Source organism: Adiantum capillus-veneris, chromosome 13 (genome assembly GCF_014529385.1).
Source record: "Adiantum capillus-veneris isolate H3 chromosome 13, ASM1452938v2, whole genome shotgun sequence".
Taxonomy (NCBI): domain Eukaryota; kingdom Viridiplantae; phylum Streptophyta; class Polypodiopsida; order Polypodiales; family Pteridaceae; genus Adiantum; species Adiantum capillus-veneris.
The window spans coordinates 105,249,231-105,267,167 of NC_140943.1; the positions used below are offsets into that span (position 1 = coordinate 105,249,231).

A 17,937-nucleotide genomic window follows, 5' to 3' on the forward strand; every position below is an offset into this window, starting at 1 on the left:
GTCAACTTTCCCTTCATAGCTAACTCCATCGCCGATCGCTAGACATCTCCACCATCCTCACTCACGTCTTCAATATATTTTGACCCTTTAAGCATGACTTGACCAGCTTTTAAGCCAAATGTTGTTGCTTTAACCATTGAGATAGCAAGACTAGTTTCCATGTCCTCAACTAGCTTTTTCATCCCTCCTTTGCCAAAGTTGATCGCCAAGGGATTCCCTGTTTTACTAAGATGCATCTTCCCTTCTTTGAAGAAGACAAGATCTTTACCCATGTCGTTCTCACACACTCGGTTCAACTCCATTTCCTTCATATAATTTTGTAGATACTTTGTGATGTCCTTGCCATCAAAGTGGTCGATTCTCTTCACAATAGACTGTAGTGCTTTTGTGGTTGAAATCTGGCTTCTTTTCGCTCCTTGTTGTTGCTGCATGTACATGGCAAATGCTTGAAACATCTGCATGACTGCAGGATCAAAGTTCATCCCACGTGTCTTTTGATTTTCATCCATGGCTAACAAAGTGTCTAGATCAATTCAGAAAATCCCACCCCAGCAACTTCGCGTCGGGTTCACCAGAAATGTTGGAATGTGTGCGGTCTAGCTAGGAAGGTGCAAAACCTCTGGCTGTGAGAGTTCGTGATGAGAGTCACAAAAACTTTGTGAAAAAACGTTTGTGGAGAATCACCAACCCTCTTTCTTAGGGTGACAGAGAATCTAAGAGCGTTCGCGATGGCAAAGTCACAAACCCTCTTTCTTATCGAGCTTGGAAATTGTTTGTTTTTGTAGTTGAGATTATGATAAGAGGATCACCAAATCACATTCAATTTCACTTTAAAATACTATTTGAAAACACTAAAGTTTCAGCCATGAAACCTCAATGCTCATACAAGCACAATTCTCAATCAAAACCCAAACCTCTTTCATGGTATCATGTAGCCTCGCCCCCAATTACATAGTCGTAGCATCAAACAGTTGAAAGGAATGCTCGAGCTTCCACCTTCACGACGACAATTTTCCGATTTTGTAAATATTTATGAGCTTCTAAAGTGAAGCCCACACACCATTTCGATAAGGGGAAACCCTAATTCACTCCCTCACAAGCTCAGATACAAGATTGCGAAGAGGTGGGACTGCCCTACACATAGATTGAGCAACCATGGAAGACATTACACAGTAGTGATAAATTGCAGGTTTTTTTTTGGTGAAAAGCCCCCTTCTCTCTCTTCCCCATAGAAATATGAGCTGATGTGTCAATTTTTGGGCCATTTTGCCAATTTGGACCAAAAGTAGACCATTTTCAGCTCATTTTTGACCCAAAAAATATCATTTTTGCTGCAAAAAATCCCGGAGTCAGGAAAATCCCTAAATTTTTGAGATCACTCGCATAAACATAAAAAGCATAGATAAGCATCACTTTTCATCAATATATCATTTTGGGTCACTTTCCATGCAATTCTGCAAGGACACCTGTTAGCTGCTATTTTTGACAGTTTTTACCCGCATCTGTCTTTGTAGGCGAGATGAGTGTGCCACCATGAAACACTTGGACTATGTACATTGTCAAACCAAATTAGGCATCTTATCAAGTGAAAAAGCACGCAAATGAGCCACAGGATTAGTCTTATAAGACAAAAACATGAGTCATTTAAAAGAGATTTGTACATTTTCTTACTCTAATGTAGCATTGTAAGCATTGACAAGGTTCATACTATCCTTAAGTTGTACTCCTTGCATCCATTTAGCATCTTCAAAAGGATAATTTTTGAACTTAATAAGATACCGTCGGATTATCTTACCATGTCGTAGTACCTTGCCTTCATGCCGAAGGACAGCTTCGGGTTGTAGCACCTCTTCTTGGTCTTCAACTTCGGGAGGGTCTTCAATAATTGGTTCAGTTGGCGGTTCTCCTTTGTAGGGCTTAAGTAGGCTTACATGAAAGGCATTGTGTATAAGCCAATGGTTGGGAAACTTGAGTTGATAAGCCGTCTCATTGATGGGCTTCAAGATTTGGAAAGGACCATAGTATCTTTTTGCTAATTTAGCATAATACTTTTGATGGCCCGTAGGATTTTTGCCCGTCGTTTGCCTTAATCGAGCCTTAGGAAACTTAAGTAAGACCCAATCATTTTCTTTGAACATTAAGGCTCTTCTGTGCTTATCAGCAGCAGCTTTTTGCCTTTGTTGAGAGATGGCTATAATCTCCCTAATCTTTTGAAAAGATTCTTGTAGGTCACGGCTATACTCATCAGCGGCGAAGATCTTCCCATGTACTTTGAGTAGCAAGGGACTTTTAGGTCTTCCCTCTATGATCTCGAAAGGTGCTTTCCCCGTAGAAGTATGTACAGTATTATTGTAGGCATACTCTACTAGAGGTAAATACTTTTCCCATTGTGAGCATTGATCTACTTCGGTAACATAAGTCTTGAGTAGATCGAGTATCGTAAGATTGGCTATCTCACCTTGGCCATCCATTTGTGGGTGATAGGCCGAAGAGAAATTCAATCTTGTTCCTAGATTTTCAAAGAGACCTTTCCAGAAATTACTGGTCATTCTAGGATCTCTATCTGACACGATGGATGTGGGTAATCCATGGTGCTTGAAAATCTGAGATATGAAGAGAGTTGCCATTTGATGTGCCTTAATAGTCTTTTTGACAGGAATAAAATGTGCTTGCTTGCTAAACCTGTCGACTATTGTCCATATTCCTGTATTCCCATAAATAGACTTGGGTAATCCAAAGATGAAATCCATGGATATACTCTCCCATAGTGAATTTGGAATAGGCAATGGCTGGAGTAATCCAGGTTGCTTCCCTCTATCATACTTGGTCTTTTGGCATACTAAACATTTTGAAACATACTCTTGTATGTCCACTTTCATGGTAGGACAATAGAAATACGTCTCTACTCCTCAAAGAGTAGGTTGAATACCTCTATGCCCTGCATATGGAGGAGCATGGGATTCATACATAACCTTCTCACGAAGGGAATGGGTAACACATAGCCTATTACCGTGGAGAAGATAACCATCCTGCAAGGTGAATGGTTCCTCTTTCTTCCCCAAAGCAAGGGCTGACATTATGTCTCTAAAGTCAGGGCCGGTAGCATACTCATCTATCATAGAGGATAGATCATTGTGAGTAGCTATAGACACCGCATTAACTTTTGGTCGTCGTGAAAGTGCATCGGCAACTTGATTGTGCTTACCAGCTATGTGAGCAATATGGAAATTAAATTGCGAAAGAAAATTTGCCCACCTCATTTGTTTGTCGGAAAGTTTGGTTTGCGTCATGAAATACTTGAGACTTTGGTGGTCGGTTCGTAGGATAAATGGAGTCCCCAATAGGTAGTGCTTCCATGTATCTAGGGCATGTAGAACAGCTAAAAGCTCTTTCTCATAAATACCCAAGACTCGTTCATCACTATTGAGCCTTCGGCTCTCATATGCTATGGCATGCCATTCTTGAAGCAAAACCGCTCCAAGGCAATCACCACAAGCATCACATTGGACCTCAAATGGTTTTGAGAGATCCGGAAGCACGAGGGCTGGTTGGGAAGTAAGCTTCTCTTTGAGTTTTTCAAAAGCATTTTGCTCCTTAGCAGTCCATACAAACTTAACGTTCTTCTTTGTTAAGTCGTGTAGTGGTCCTGCTACTTGAGAGAATTTTGCTATGAAGCGTCTATAGTATGCACACATACCAATAAAGCTTCTTAGCTCATGTAGATTCCTTGGGTTAGGCCATGATTTTATTACCTCTAACTTTGATGGATCCATACGAATACCATCGTGAGAGATAATATGACCTAGATATTGAATCTCTTGAAGGAAGAATTCACTTTTCTTTTGGTTGAGAAAAAGTTTGTTTTCCCTCAAGGCTTGAAAAATCACTTGGAGATGTTGCTTATGTTCCTCCAAAGATTTGGAGTAGATGATGATATCATCAAAGAACACTCTAGTGAATTTACGATATGGTCTAAAAATTTTCTCCATGAGACGATTGAAAGTAGCTGGTGCATTAGTCAAGCCAAAAGGCATGACTAGATATTCATAAAGACCAAATGTTGTGAGAAACGCGGTCTTTAGGATATCTTCATCCACTATCCTTATTTGATGATAGCCACTCTTAAGGTCAATCCTACTGAAGTAGGTAGAGCCTTGTACAAATCTTCTACCCGAGGAAGGGGAAATATGTTTTTGATAGTGATATGGTTTAGTGCTCGATAGTCCACACACATACGGTATGTACCATCTTTCTTTTGCACTAAAAGGACTGGAGAACAAAAGAGAGAGGAACTAGGCCTCACCATCCCTTTGTCTACCAATTCCTGTACTTGCCTCATAATCTCCTCTTGTTGAGCTTGTGAGACTCAATAAGGAGGTTTGTTAGGCGGTGAGCTTCCTGGAAGGAGCTCAATACGATGGTCATCATCCCCTCGTTTTGGAGGTAGGTCCATAGGGATATCATCGATGAACACATCTTGGAATCCTTTTAGAAAAGTAGACAAGTCTAACTCTTCTTGATTCCTATAATTTTCATTTGATGAAACATTATTAGCTTTTAGAGACTCTTTGACATAAATCATGTACGTAGAAACTGAGCTCTTCATTGATTTATCAAAAGAAAGAGGATTTACAAGTGGAATAGTGCGACTACGCTCACTAGCATCTATATACATGTTCTTTCCCCTGTAGGTGAAGTAAATTCTCCTTTCAGGGAACTTCATGTTGGCAGCCATGCGATCAAACCATGGTGCCCCTAGGATAACATCCTGATGTTGGAGAGGAGAGATGAAGAAGTCTTCTTTGTCGACATAGCTTTGGACATGAAGCCTCAACTTCCCAATGAAGGGAGTAACGGAGGCTTGTTGTCCCTTGAAAGCTGCATCAGCTGTTACTGTATCTCCCATCTCAAAAGCTTGAATGCCCAACTTGGTGGCCAACTCTATTGATATGAAGTTGAGAGTAGAGCCAGGGTCAAACAAGATGAAGGCATCATGCTCTCTTACCTTTCCCCAAGCATAGGAGAGTGATGATCCTTTGCAATGAGCATCCTCTTTTGGAGCTTCGATGATGGAAGCCCTAGGAGTCTCATTGCGAGTATTCTTCTTGGGGCAAGAACGATAGCCATGTCCTTGCTCCCCACACTTGAAACATTTATGGTCCTTGCAAAAAGCTTCAAGCTCTTCAGGAGAGAGTTTGTTTTTACCTTTGTAAACTCCCTTCTCCTTGGACCGATTGTTGTTGTTGTTATTGTTGTTGTTGGAAGTGCCTTGGGAATTATTTTGAGCATTGGATTTCCCCTTTGCATCATTTTTATCTTTGTTTTCCATGGGCTTGACATTACGTCTAGCCCCTTGATGGAAATTGATGCATGATGCAACCATGGTGTGATGGATTACTTCGGTAATAGTACCAGGCCGTTGAGAGTTGATGTATTCGGCCATCTCTTCAGGTAATCCCGCACAGAATTGCTGTCTTTGCTCGGAAAAATCTATCTTTTGAAAGACAGTAGCTTTGAGATGTAAATCCAAAAACTTGTCTACATACTTGTTGATAGACTCATGAGAGAGAAGCTTCAAGCTGCACCATTCGGTAAGAACTTTATCTTTAGTATCGCTTGGAAGAAATTGCTTCATGATGGAAACTCGTAGAGTTTTCTATGTCTTTGCGGCTTCTCCATTGCCACGAAGGCTAGCCCACCATTGACGAGCTGATTTTTGAAAGTGCATAGCTACATGGCGTAGCTTGGAGGACTTTGTGAAGCCCTCGTCCCCAAAGGCCGCATCAAATTGTTGGATGAAGGCCAACACTTTGTCGGTAGCACCAAAGGTGCCATCGTAGGTGAGAAAACAGATACTCTTTCCTCCCTCCTTGAACTTCTTTAGCTTTTGTGACCTTCTCCATGCACGAAATGATTTGCGATGTCCTCCCCTCTTGTATTCTCTAGGAGAATAGCCATAACTTTCATCGGAAGAGGAGGAAGGTGAAGAAGAAGGAGAAGAGGGTGACCTCTTCCTAGCCCTTTTCTTCCTTTGTTTCCTCTCTTGCCTTTCAGAGTGATGAGGAGAAGGACTATAGGTTGCTCTTTTCCTCTTGGGAGGAGTAGGCGATCGTCTAGACCGCCGTCTTCGTGGAGCCACCTCTTCAGAAGAACTTAGACTTTCATTGCTTTCTTTCTCTTTGGATTCCTCCTCTCGAATGGGAGAGAGTCTTCTTTTGGGGGTCTCTTCAAGAGGCCTCCTAAGCTCTCTCTCCTCTGGGAGAGGAAGGGAAATTCCATAAGCACGAAGTTGTTGAGTAACTTCGGCTTGCAAAGCAGGGTTGCCCATAGCTTGCTGCAACCTAGCGATGAGATAATTCACAAACATGAGAGCATCATCATCATCACCTTCATGTGAAAAATCAAAGCTATCAATGTTCATTCCACTCTCTTGATCATTATCAGCCATATTAACAAAATTTATGTTTATACTTAGTGTATGCTTTGGCAGTTGAAAACCTTAGTTGCCACTCCTCTTAGCCTTTGAAAATCGGCTCTTAAGTATCTACACCCACGGCTCAAAGTGGTTAATTATAGAGAGTAGAGGAGTAAGTCTAACATAGCAGAGTTGCCAAGGGCTAGCTCCTTTCGGACTTCTTATGGCTCAATAATGGTAAAGCCGTAGGCAAGTCTAAAAAGACTCCATTATTAAGTCCAAAGCTCCCGAGGTGTGCACCATCCCGCACATAGTGGGCTTAACAAAACCGATATTAGATCCCAGTTCCACTTACTCTATTATAATTAACAATATCAACCATTTATAGGCTACTTAAGGACCTCTCTTCTTAAGCAAGAAAAGAGAAACCAAATGCTCTGATACCAATGTAATGGAATTTTCCTATTCAATTTGAGAGTAGCGGAATTTAATGAGAGTTCTTTCAAGAAATGATTTTGTGAGCATAGCGGGTAGACATAATTGAAGATAGAAACATAATCATAGCAATTAGTTAACTTGGCATGGACAATACTTTTGCAAGAGAGAGAATTTAGAGAACATGACAACATTTGAGGACCGGATTTATGTGGAGCCGGTCCCCCCTCCAATAGGCATTTGTATTATGATTTCTCCCATAAAGAGAGACTTGTTACAATACATTCTTTGTGTTCCTTGTGACCTAGGTGAAGCAATGAAGATGGAAAGCTTCATGCATCACCATCATAGCATAACCTAAACTTGAAGAAATCTTTAACTATACCAAGCCTCAGTCCCAAGACCTCAAACACCTTCGAAGGTGGAGAGAGCTAGCAAGGAATGAGGGTAGGCTAGGGAAGAGGAAGAAGAAACATTTCATACGAGAAAGAGCTAGTTCCTCACTTATCATAACTCTTGTTCTAGCATACATAATAGCATAGTAATGAAGAAGAAATAGATGGCAAGCTCAAGCATTGAAGCATGGCTCTTGGATGGATTTGCACTCCATAGCCAAGAGTGTTGGTGTAGGCTCTCAACCTCTACTTGCTTGGAGAAGGAGAGGGAGCTCTTGCACTTTGCATAGTACACAATGAGAGTGTTTGTGAGTGTGTGTGGGTGAGTATACCCCCTAAGCACCCCCCTAGCTTGCTTGGGTCGACCCCCCCTTGTAGCTCATGCTTGAAGCTCATTGGACCCCTCCAGGCCTAGCCAATCACAAGCAGGAGCCATTACAAGCAACATGGGTAGCCTTGGGACAATTGTCCCCCTTTCCCCTTTGAGAGAGAGGACTTGATAAATGCAAAATCAATTAATTAAATATTCTAAATTATCATTGGACCCCTTGGGTGGCCAACTAATAGGCTTCAGGCACACCATGAGGGCAACATGAGGAGGAACTTGACAAGTGTCCTTGCTGCCTCTTCAAGCTGGGGCTTCCCTTGTGTGTGTGTGTGTGTGTGTGTGTTCTCTCTCATCCCCCCCCTTGTAGGCTCGCCCTCCTCCTTGTAGGGATATTTTTGACTTTGGATGAGCAAGCCCCTTAGTCATCAAGCATGACTAAGCACTTGAAGTAGGGGGTGTTCCCACAAGCATCTCAGGCAAGCTTCTCAAGGCACCTCAAGCACCTTAATCATGCACCAAGTCAAGCACCTCAAGCATGGAGTCAGTCAGGCACCTCAAGCATCTTAATCAAGCACCTCAAGCATGAAAAGCACCTCAAGCAAGACAAGCACCTCAACCACGACAAGCACCTCGAGCTTGGGCCGGGTTCCCACCTCAAGCTCAGCCCTAGCTTACCTAAGGTCAAAGGACTTTTACACACATTATTGGAGGTCTTCAATGAAGCTAACCCTAAGGTCTTATGCTCCATTGGTTAGCCTTGCTCTTGATAGATCATCTCCCATTTGGGCCCCTTTACTATTGGCCCCGTGTTGAGAAAGATCTATAAGCACATATCTATATCTTAACACTAGTTCCCGTTTATTATTCTACATTGCCAAAAGTCTTTTAATAGTTTTCCATGCATAGGATGTTGTGCAGGCACTAAGATTTTAATTCATCGCATTATAGAGTTGTCTGAAAACCTCTTTTCAAGACACTCACACAGTCGTCTTGCATAAGAGAATTGAAAGTCCAAGGCATGCATCATATCTGATCCATCAGCATCATGCATGACTTTTTGACCAAAAAACATGTGTCCTCGTAAAGAGCATCGCAAATCATGCAAGTGTCCCTTTTCAGGTCCATACTCGGGTATGATAGGATAGTTTTCCACACCTCTCTGTGAGGCATTCAAATCTAAGGTTCTCTCCTCTAAGTACTCATCTTCGATACACAAGATAGTACTCTGAACAATGCCATGCACGGTAGTTACATCAACATGGTCTTTCTGAAATCTTTTACCGAGCTCACTCATCTTTTCAAGTATGTCAGCCAAGAAATGAATTGCATACATGCATTCAAATGTACACAATATACTATACAGGTCTATTCTATCCTTGTACAAAGCCACAAGTAGTGCATCCATAGATTTACATACCTTGGCAAGGCAAGCATGCCTGCTTAGCCAACGAACTTCAAAGATACGCTGCATTTTAACCACATCACATTCCAACTCTTCTTGGAGATCTTGAAGATTCTCCATGCGATTACTACTACTAGAGAAGTAGTTGGCAATCCCATTCACCAAGGTGTCAATTTGTCTAGCATAGGGAATCTTCTTGGAAGTATCAGATGTTGCCAAATTTGTTCTATGTGCTACACAGTGTATAGCAGTCAATCTAGGATTCACTTTTTTCAAGAGAGTTGCAACTCCCTTCCTTCTCCCTACCATAGTGGCACACCCATCTGAACCGAAAGCAATAAGCTTTTTGACATCTACATTGGCATTTTCCAGCTCTATTAATAGAGTATCAAAGATCCCTTGGGCCGTGCAATCTTGTGTACGCACCATTCCATAGAATGTGGTATAGGGGATAGAGGCTTGTTCCAAATAAGAAAAATAGATCACCATACGGTGCTGAATGGAAATGTCTGTAGACTCGTCTATCATAACCCCCAAAAAAGGGCTTTTTCGGACTTTCTCCAAAGCATGGTTCATGATTGCTCTAGATATGCAGTAAATAATCTCAACACATGATTTGTCATCATTGTATAGGCAAGTCATCGACCTGACCCCAGTGTCTCGCATCAGGTCAAGCAATGACGGAACGAATGCAAATGATAGATTGTTTATCCCAATAAAGTAAGCAGCCTTAAATAGATTCACTGCCGCATCATCCTGAGTTACACACATCTTTTTCAACCCCACTTGCAATGCATCTTTGCCAAACAATTTAGCATTTCGTGCATCTCTGTGGCATTGTGTACGTGCATGAGACTTAAGATTACTTGTTTTAAAATTTCTAGAGCCTTGTTTAGCATAAGCACTCTTTGCATGCGGGTAGTCTAGGCAAAATGAACAATACAATCTAACCTTTTGATTATCATAAATCAACCATTTGAATTGTGTTAGCCAATCATCTTGCCATAATGCCCGCCTCTCATCTTTCCTCGATAATGACTCTGACTCGAAACCTTCAACCATATCTTCGTCTGCTTCCGATGGAGGTATTTGCTCAACATCTTAAACACGATTCCGTTTAGCAATCCGGGTGACACTCCCAAAGTTGAGCATTGTAGTCTGTTTATCTTTCTTGAAAACCTAGGAATAGATAATATATACATGATTATCTACAAACCTACCAATCATTATCACAATAAATCATTAATTTGTAGCATAGAACTCACCTTCAGTTGCTCTGCGCTCATGTTGGAAGTGTTGGAGTTAGCTTAAGACATGATATATTTGAAGAGGAGTTACTGACAGCAAGCAAAAGAGGTTTGTTAGTTTAGAATAATAAAAATGCACAAGCTCTATACTACGACTATTATGTTGTGATGAAGAAACATTCATAACTACACTTTGAAAAGCTTAACCTTTTAAGTGAAAAATTCATTCAATTAATTCAAAACTCAGAGGTAAGTTATAAGAAACCTGAAGCTTAATAGCAAGTGGTCGCTTCACAATCAGTTCGTAGAAGTGAAGCCTCGAGAGCCCAAATGATGGCAAGCTCTTGCCTGTTGAGGTCTGAGGAGATGCAATAGTAGGTCGTTGCTTCTCGTTTTTGCTCAAGAAGCTTCACGAATTGTGTGGAAGTTGCTCAGTGTGCACCCTAAAAACCTGCCCCAATCGCCCCAAGGATTGGACGAGTCACAACTCACGACCTTGCCTCAAGAGCTCATGGCCTCACGCTGACACGAATTAGCAAGAGCTAAAACTTCAAAGCCTTGAACTTTGAAGCTAAGCAAAATGCATTGGTGCAATTTGGCGCTCCCTCCATAATATATCTTTTTGGAGAGCTTAAAGCCTTAATACTTATGAACTTGGTAGAACCGCCCATTTAGAGGCATTAACTAGGTATTATTAGAAGTTCAGCCTATCAATATCAAGCCTAGGATCTAGCTTTGAGAGAGGGGGTCCAATAGTAGACCACTTCAGTTGCCAGCCTGGAATTTACACTTTATACATGTAATTATTTATTTCTTGTTCACCCTCCATGTATCCGGCTAAATTCCTTCTTAACCAAACCAAAGGTGTCTATATCTCCCCAGGTCTAAATGAAACCTTCTAAATTCCTTTTTTTCTCAAAAACTCTCCTCCACCATATTCCCTTTTAGCTTCCCCCTAAAGTGCAAACCTCATATCTTAGCCGGCTCAAGATGAACTGAGACACACTTTTCCCGAACACTGATGGTAGGCCTTCTGATTTTATCACTTGTTATAGCGTGACCTCGAATAAATGGTGCTACGATTTATGATGAGTTTGGAGATTCGAGGCCTTGAGCGTGAGCCAAATAATTAGCGCATCCCGTCGAATTCACGTCTGGTATAGTATGTTCGTCTGTATAAATAGGTCTGGATTGCCGTGATCTGCACTCGGCTGATTACTTCAAGCTGGTTTTCTTCAGTAAGCTTATTGACTTGCAGCAGCACGTCCATTATGAGTCTTGTAAGGAAAGCCACGGCTCCTAATCAGCATGATTCGATTTTCACCACTCCAAGCCGTGACGCTCAGAATGGCCTTCAGATTGTGGCACTTCATCAAGAGACGGCGCTGTTGGGGAGGTCTCCCCTCAGCTCCAGCTTCACGCAGAAGCTGCGCCCGTTTCTTGATGTGGTGGATAGGCTGCGCAGCCTGGGCGTGAGCGAGGAGGGCATCACACTCCCCACAATAGTGGTGGTGGGCGACCAATCCAGCGGCAAGTCAAGCGTGTTGGAGAGCCTCTCCGGCGTAGAGCTTCCCAAGGGACAGGGCATTGTCACGCGAGTGCCCCTCGTGCTGAGGCTCAAGGGCACTCATGCAACTAGCCCAGACCCGCACGCGCCTCCCAAAATTACACTCTCTTATCAGCGCAAAGAAAATGTAGAGATTTCAGAGAAGGACATACCCGCTGCCATCTCGAATGCCACCATCGAGCTAGCTGGCCCCGGAAAAGCCATAGTCAACAGGCCTATCACACTAAATGTTTGCCGCCCCGGTGCCCCTGATCTTACCCTTGTTGACCTTCCCGGCATCACCCGGGTCCCTGTCCACGGCCAGCCTGATAATATCTTCGACAAAATTAAGGACCTCATCATGCATTACATCCGGCCTGAAGAAACCATTATCCTCAACGTCCTTAATGCAGCTATGGATTTCTCCGTCTGCGAGTCCATCCGCATGTCCAGACAAGTGGACAAACTCGGCAAGCGCACACTGGCTGTTGTAACGAAAGTCGACTTGTGTCCGGACGGCTTGCTCCAGAAAATCACCGATGATGCTGTGAAAATAGGGCTGGGATACATCTGCGTGCGCAACCGCACAAAAGAAGCCTCCTTCGAAGAGGCTCAAGATGCTGAAGAAAGGCTCTTCTCTTCGCATGCCGAGCTGAAGAAGCTCTGCAAATCTATGGTGGGAGTAGAAGCTCTTGCGCATCGTCTCGTGCAGCTCCAAACGCAAACGATAGCCGACGTTTTGCCTACAGTGCTCAAGCAGATTGACAGCTCACTGGAGGTGAAACGCCAAGAGTTGCAGCTGCTAAGCGGCGACATCTGTAACCCGGTGGATGCAAGCGTAGCATTTTTAAACGTCTCCTGCGCTGTGAAGAAAGCTCTAGAGGATATATTACTGTCAGGTTCTGATTGTAGTGCGGATATCACAACATCTACTGCAGTTTCCACCACAGGCAACGGCAGCACTCATTCTGAGTCACAAACTAACTACAATGCCAGCTTGCACCAAGAGTTTGCCAAATTCACGCAGAAAGTAACAACCGACATTGGAATAAAGCTCGTGTGCCCGGAAACTCAAGGAGGTCATCTTGACTTTATACAACGCCTGCTTTCCGAGTGCCTCGGCACCAATCTTCCCAATGTAGTGCCCCAAGCCATAATAGAAAAGATGGTGCGGAAGCTTCTAGACTCCATATCCAGCACTTGTGCTTCAGAGATGCCATCCTTCGTGCACGATGCAGCACGCAAGGTAGCCTTTTCTGTGGTGGCCAAACACGCAGGCCGCTTCCCAAATCTGAAAAAGCTCTACATCTCGGCCTTTCAACGTTCTCTAAGTGATGGTAAGAATAACTGCTTTGACGCTGTAATGAGGCTTTTAAAGATGGAAAAAGCAGTGGTTTATACGACGAGCGCAGAGCTCTATAACACGTTGGTGGCGAAGCTGATGCAAGCTGCGTCAGGAAATTCTCACCTATATTCCGGGTCGTCAAGGAATTATACTGCAAATGTGGAAGGGTTGGTGGCGCTTGATATGGCGGCTTTGGGAAAGGTGTCGCAGGAGGCTCCGAGGCAGGCGGCATGCAGCATTCTAGCCTACTGGATTATACTTTCACGCAGGTTGGCAGATCAAGTGTGTCATGAGCTTCGATACTCTTTCAACGAAGTATTGCTGAAGGTCTCCGACGATGTACTGGCTGAAGTGGTGAGAAGCAGCGGTGACCTGAGTACCATATTAGAGGAAGTAATGGCCGAGCAGCCGGAGGTAGCGCATGACCGCTGCCGTCTGCGCAGCACCATCGACATGCTCTCCAAGAGCAAGGAATTGGTTTCTCAAGTCCTGGGGGCTGCTTCCTTTGATTACTAGCTATCTTCCGACTGCCTGTCATAGAGGATGCTCCCTTCTGAACAGTTGCTTCAACTACGTCTCATCGCCCTATTTTCTTTTGCTTCCCACTCTTTGCTTCGCCATTCTCTACCTTTCCCACTGCATTTTGAGATTTTGGAAACTGCGACTGTTTGATAGCCTATTTCTTACTACCACCCAGATGTTGTAAATTGTAATGTGCCCCTCAGGGACATAATGGATTCCATATTAGTTTTGTTTTATGGTATTCAGAAGCCTTGACCATTTACTAGTTTCCAACGGCCTAATTATAAACTCAAGTTTATATTCAAAATTTATCACCTTTGCTGTAGTTGGTCCAAACTCTGTTGTGAGTCTGCAAGTTTCTTTAATTGCCACCGAAAGGTGTACCATCACTTATTTGAATCACCGAAAGGTGTACCATCACTTATTACGAATATGTGCCCCAGTTTGAACATTTCAAACAAAGGCCACGATCTCTCTTTTTTTTTCTTTTTGGAAATACTTATATAGTACATTTTTGTAATGTGCATTTTTCAAACGAAGGCGACGATCTTTCTCTCTCTCTGCTCAATGAATGCATCTTAGTCTCAAACAAGGGGTAATTTAAACTTATTTCAAAAAAACTGTTCCCTAGAACTATGGAGGCCCATCACCATTATGGGTATATTGTATAAATTGTTAGCTAAGGCTTTAGCTCTCAAAGTTGCTCCCTTCATTAGGAATCATCTCCGTCAATCTCAATATCAGCTTATAGGTGGAAAATCCATTTTTCATAATATTCTTACGGTGCATGGTAAAACTTTCACAAATAATATCAAAATTTGTCGAAGTTTGTACATTTGTACCAGAGAGACTAGAAAATTTGCCCTAATGAGATCCTATTCGCATCGAAACATGGTAGCACGCACCTTGAGATCTCTCTATGTCTTTCAATAATGTTTTTGAAACCATTTCCTCTTGCTTATGTACATTTATTCATATCTTGGAGTATTCCCACACTTGGCTTCTTAAGAATAATACTATCATCACTAGCAAGTCTAGACTAGCAACAATGAAGTATTTTATAATGTAAGCATAGTATTTTAATTGTACAACACTTATGTGGGATGCCAAAAGTAGAGGAGCGTCTCTTGCTTGTTAAATTTAATGGTACCATGCATGTCGGAAATGTCATCACCTCAAAAATATCTCCAAATGTAATATTTGATGTCTCTACACTAGCAACAAAGAAGTATTTTATAATGTACAAGCATAGTATTTTAATTGTACAATACTTATGCGGGGTGCCTAAAGTAGAACAACGTATTGTGCTTGTTAGATTTAATGGTAGCATGTGGGAAATGTCATCACCTCAAAGATAACTCCAATGCACTCTTTTATGTCTCTATATATGTCTCCAAGATCTGGCAAGCATGGATCATAACCCACGATGCATATACTCTAAAACAAAACTTCATCAGTAGAGAGACATTTTCGGATATCCAATTATCACGTCACTTTGCGGTTCTCTTTATTAAAGTATTCAGAATTTCTTCAGTAAAGTTGGTGGCATGGTCAAGAATGAGATATGTTATGATGGATGTGACTTATTGAATAGTGCAAGGGTACCAAACAAAATTTCCAGGATGCAATCAAGAGAGAGACTTGTTTTTCTAGTTGCCCACTCTAAGCAAGAAAGAATATGGTATAGTATGAACTATGCACATGGTGTTGCCATGGTTTATCTTGGAGATTTTAGCTTTGCGGCTACAAATGAGCATATAGGACATGCTTTGAAAGAGGGTTTACAAGAAGCAAAGGTTATCTGTGGCTTATTAGCTATGCAAGATTAGTCTTTGTTGCATGAAGTGTGGGAAGAAACAAATCTTTTATGTCTATTCAATACAAGTGTCTTAGTTGAACTTGTAGAAGCAGATGACGTAGATGAAATTTCTCTTTAGGTCACCAAGGAAAGCTATGAAATGAGTGTATGTGTCGAAGATGAAGTTTTTGCGGTTGAGTCTAAATTACATTATGTTGTGGACTCTATAATCTATGAAGAGGAAAAGATTGCAAGTGATCATTTCCTTCTGTGGAAATTGATGGAAAGAAAATCTGCAAGAGTACTTTTATTAGACAGTTGAATGGAAACCCTACATTGTCGAAGTATAGACAAACTAGGGTGAAAAGTGGATTTTTCTTCTCAATTGATAAGAAACAAAAGTTTCAAACATGCAGAAACCTTGTAGTAGGCTCAGACTGTGCTGTTTTGTTTGAAAGCACCTCTTCAAAGGAGAATTCTAAGTGTGAAAGAAAAGGAAAACTTGCAAGTACGAGTCACACTGTGACAAAGGTACCTGATACTTAAACAGGATTGTGGAAATGAGAAGAAACATGGGCTACGCTATGAAAGAGGTAAGAGGTGCAATGGATCTTCTTGATCATCCTCCTTATGTGGAAATACATTTAGCATGGTATTAAAAAGTAATAGGAATAAGGACTTACATTTATGACCTTATCGACAATGAATGTGTCCCTTCAGAATCAATAATTTCTCATCTATCATATGATTTGAAGACAAGGAAATATCAACTTGATACTCATGATTGTAAGATCTTCAATGACTACGTGAAAGGTATCATGTTCTACATCATTAATTTAGTCTAACATGTATTTAAATGTATATTGATAAACATAAAAGAGACCAATGAGCTAAAAGAATTTTACTTCATTTCTTTTTTAGAAACAAGTTACTAGAGAAGCTTAGTTTGAGTCCACAATTTATTGTTGCAAGTTAAAACAAGCTTTGGAGGGCTTTGAAGATCCACGACACTCTTCTCAAGATTTGGTGATGCTTTTATTGGAGACTATGCCATTTAGAGAATTAATCCATGTGGAGGTTTTAGTTTTTTTCTTTTTCGAATCCTTACAACACTTGTAGGAACCCTAATCAATAGGAGACATACTTATGATGAGATTTTGAAATCAGTGGCAATGTACAAATGAAACTCTAGCAAATTTTTTAGAAATGATAATATCTACAATCCGTATATATATTACAGTGGGGGTTAAGTTGAATATACAAACCCTATAGAAAGAGGGGTATGTGACCACTTTAGTATTTATGGATAGGGGGTAGGACTAGTGCTATAAGGTCCTTAGATAGGGGGGTTTTCCTATATTATGGTTGCACACAGGTGACATCCCCCCATAAGTATAAGTGAATCCCCCTTAGAGGGCACATTCAAGGGATGCATATGGGTTCCAAACAAGTGGTTGGGTAGGTTTTTGTTGATGATACGCTTTTATTTTTGAACGTGCATAATGTCAATATCAACCGATGCATGGGCTTCTTACATAATATGTATGTACTATTTGTTGGTCTTTACATTAAAATGCAAAAGACAACTCTAATTGTTATCTAGCTAGAGACTTCCTGCACTAGTCTAGAATGATCAAAGACTGCCGCAGGGCAGTCTCTTCACACACTTGGGATACCCTATTGGACTGAATGTATCGATGACTGAACTGAGAGAATGGGTGGTGACCATGATATTCACTAGAATCTTTGCATGGCATTGTGATGAGTGTCCATTGCAAGTCAGATTGAGGATTTTTCAAGCCATAATTGTTCCATATGTCATGCATTAATTACCTCCCTTTGTTGCATTGGATTGAGAAATCAATCCAGCCTATAAAATCAGCTCTCACTAGGTTTTCGTGGGGGGAGAAATACGTTGCATCTACTCTTATAGCCTGAAACTTTATCTCTTTGTCTAAGTCATTGGGTGGACTTGGAATGACAAACGTGGTTGTGCACTCTCAAGCTAGAAGATGCACCATGCTAAAACATATGCTAGTATATATGATATTGTTTGTTATGGATGCCTATGGCAATTGATTACTTTGACAATTGTCTATTATGGGAGAACTTGGATGCTTTTTTCCTGGGATAAAGTGATGTATGCTGCTCCTATTAAAATTGGGTTTCCAATATCTCAATTACTTATCGATACATGGAAATTGGTTGTTGGTAAATTGGTATGGCAGAGTAGAGTCAAATATTACAGGGAATTCACTTGGGGTGGAAAATATTTTTTTGCAGCTTTATTTGTAAAAAACCTAGTGCCACTCTGCTCGAGAAGAAATCTCTATCCATGCATAAGAAAGGCATAGGATAGATCAATCACATATTGAACTCTAACCAACACCTTAAACTGTTTTTGGCAGCCAAAGGACAATTCAAGATTGGGAATGGCTTCAAGATTCCTTGGCACTAGTTATGTGCACATGTCCACAACCTGTAGATCCCACCTACTACACAGG

General features: G+C 41.5%; 1 protein-coding gene and 1 pseudogene across 1 annotated transcript; one reads left to right on the plus strand and one right to left on the minus strand.

Annotated features, from left to right (window-relative positions):
- Positions 1–8,439: 8,439 nt before the first annotated feature.
- Positions 8,440–10,261, minus strand: LOC147444572 (uncharacterized; annotated as a pseudogene).
- Positions 10,262–11,493: 1,232 nt separating this feature from the next.
- LOC147444573 (dynamin-related protein 4C-like) lies at positions 11,494–13,825 on the plus strand. The gene has a single exon (XM_086528120.1). It carries the CDS (start codon positions 11,494–11,496, stop codon positions 13,627–13,629), a length of 2,136 nt encoding a protein of 711 aa, XP_086384246.1. The 3' UTR covers positions 13,630–13,825.
- The last annotated feature ends 4,112 nt before the right edge of the window (positions 13,826–17,937 follow it).

Coding starts and splice junctions, on each gene's coding strand:
- LOC147444573 (XM_086528120.1), top strand. CDS start 11,494: ATGAGTCTTGTAAGGAAAGCCACGGCTCCTAATCAGCATGATTCGATT.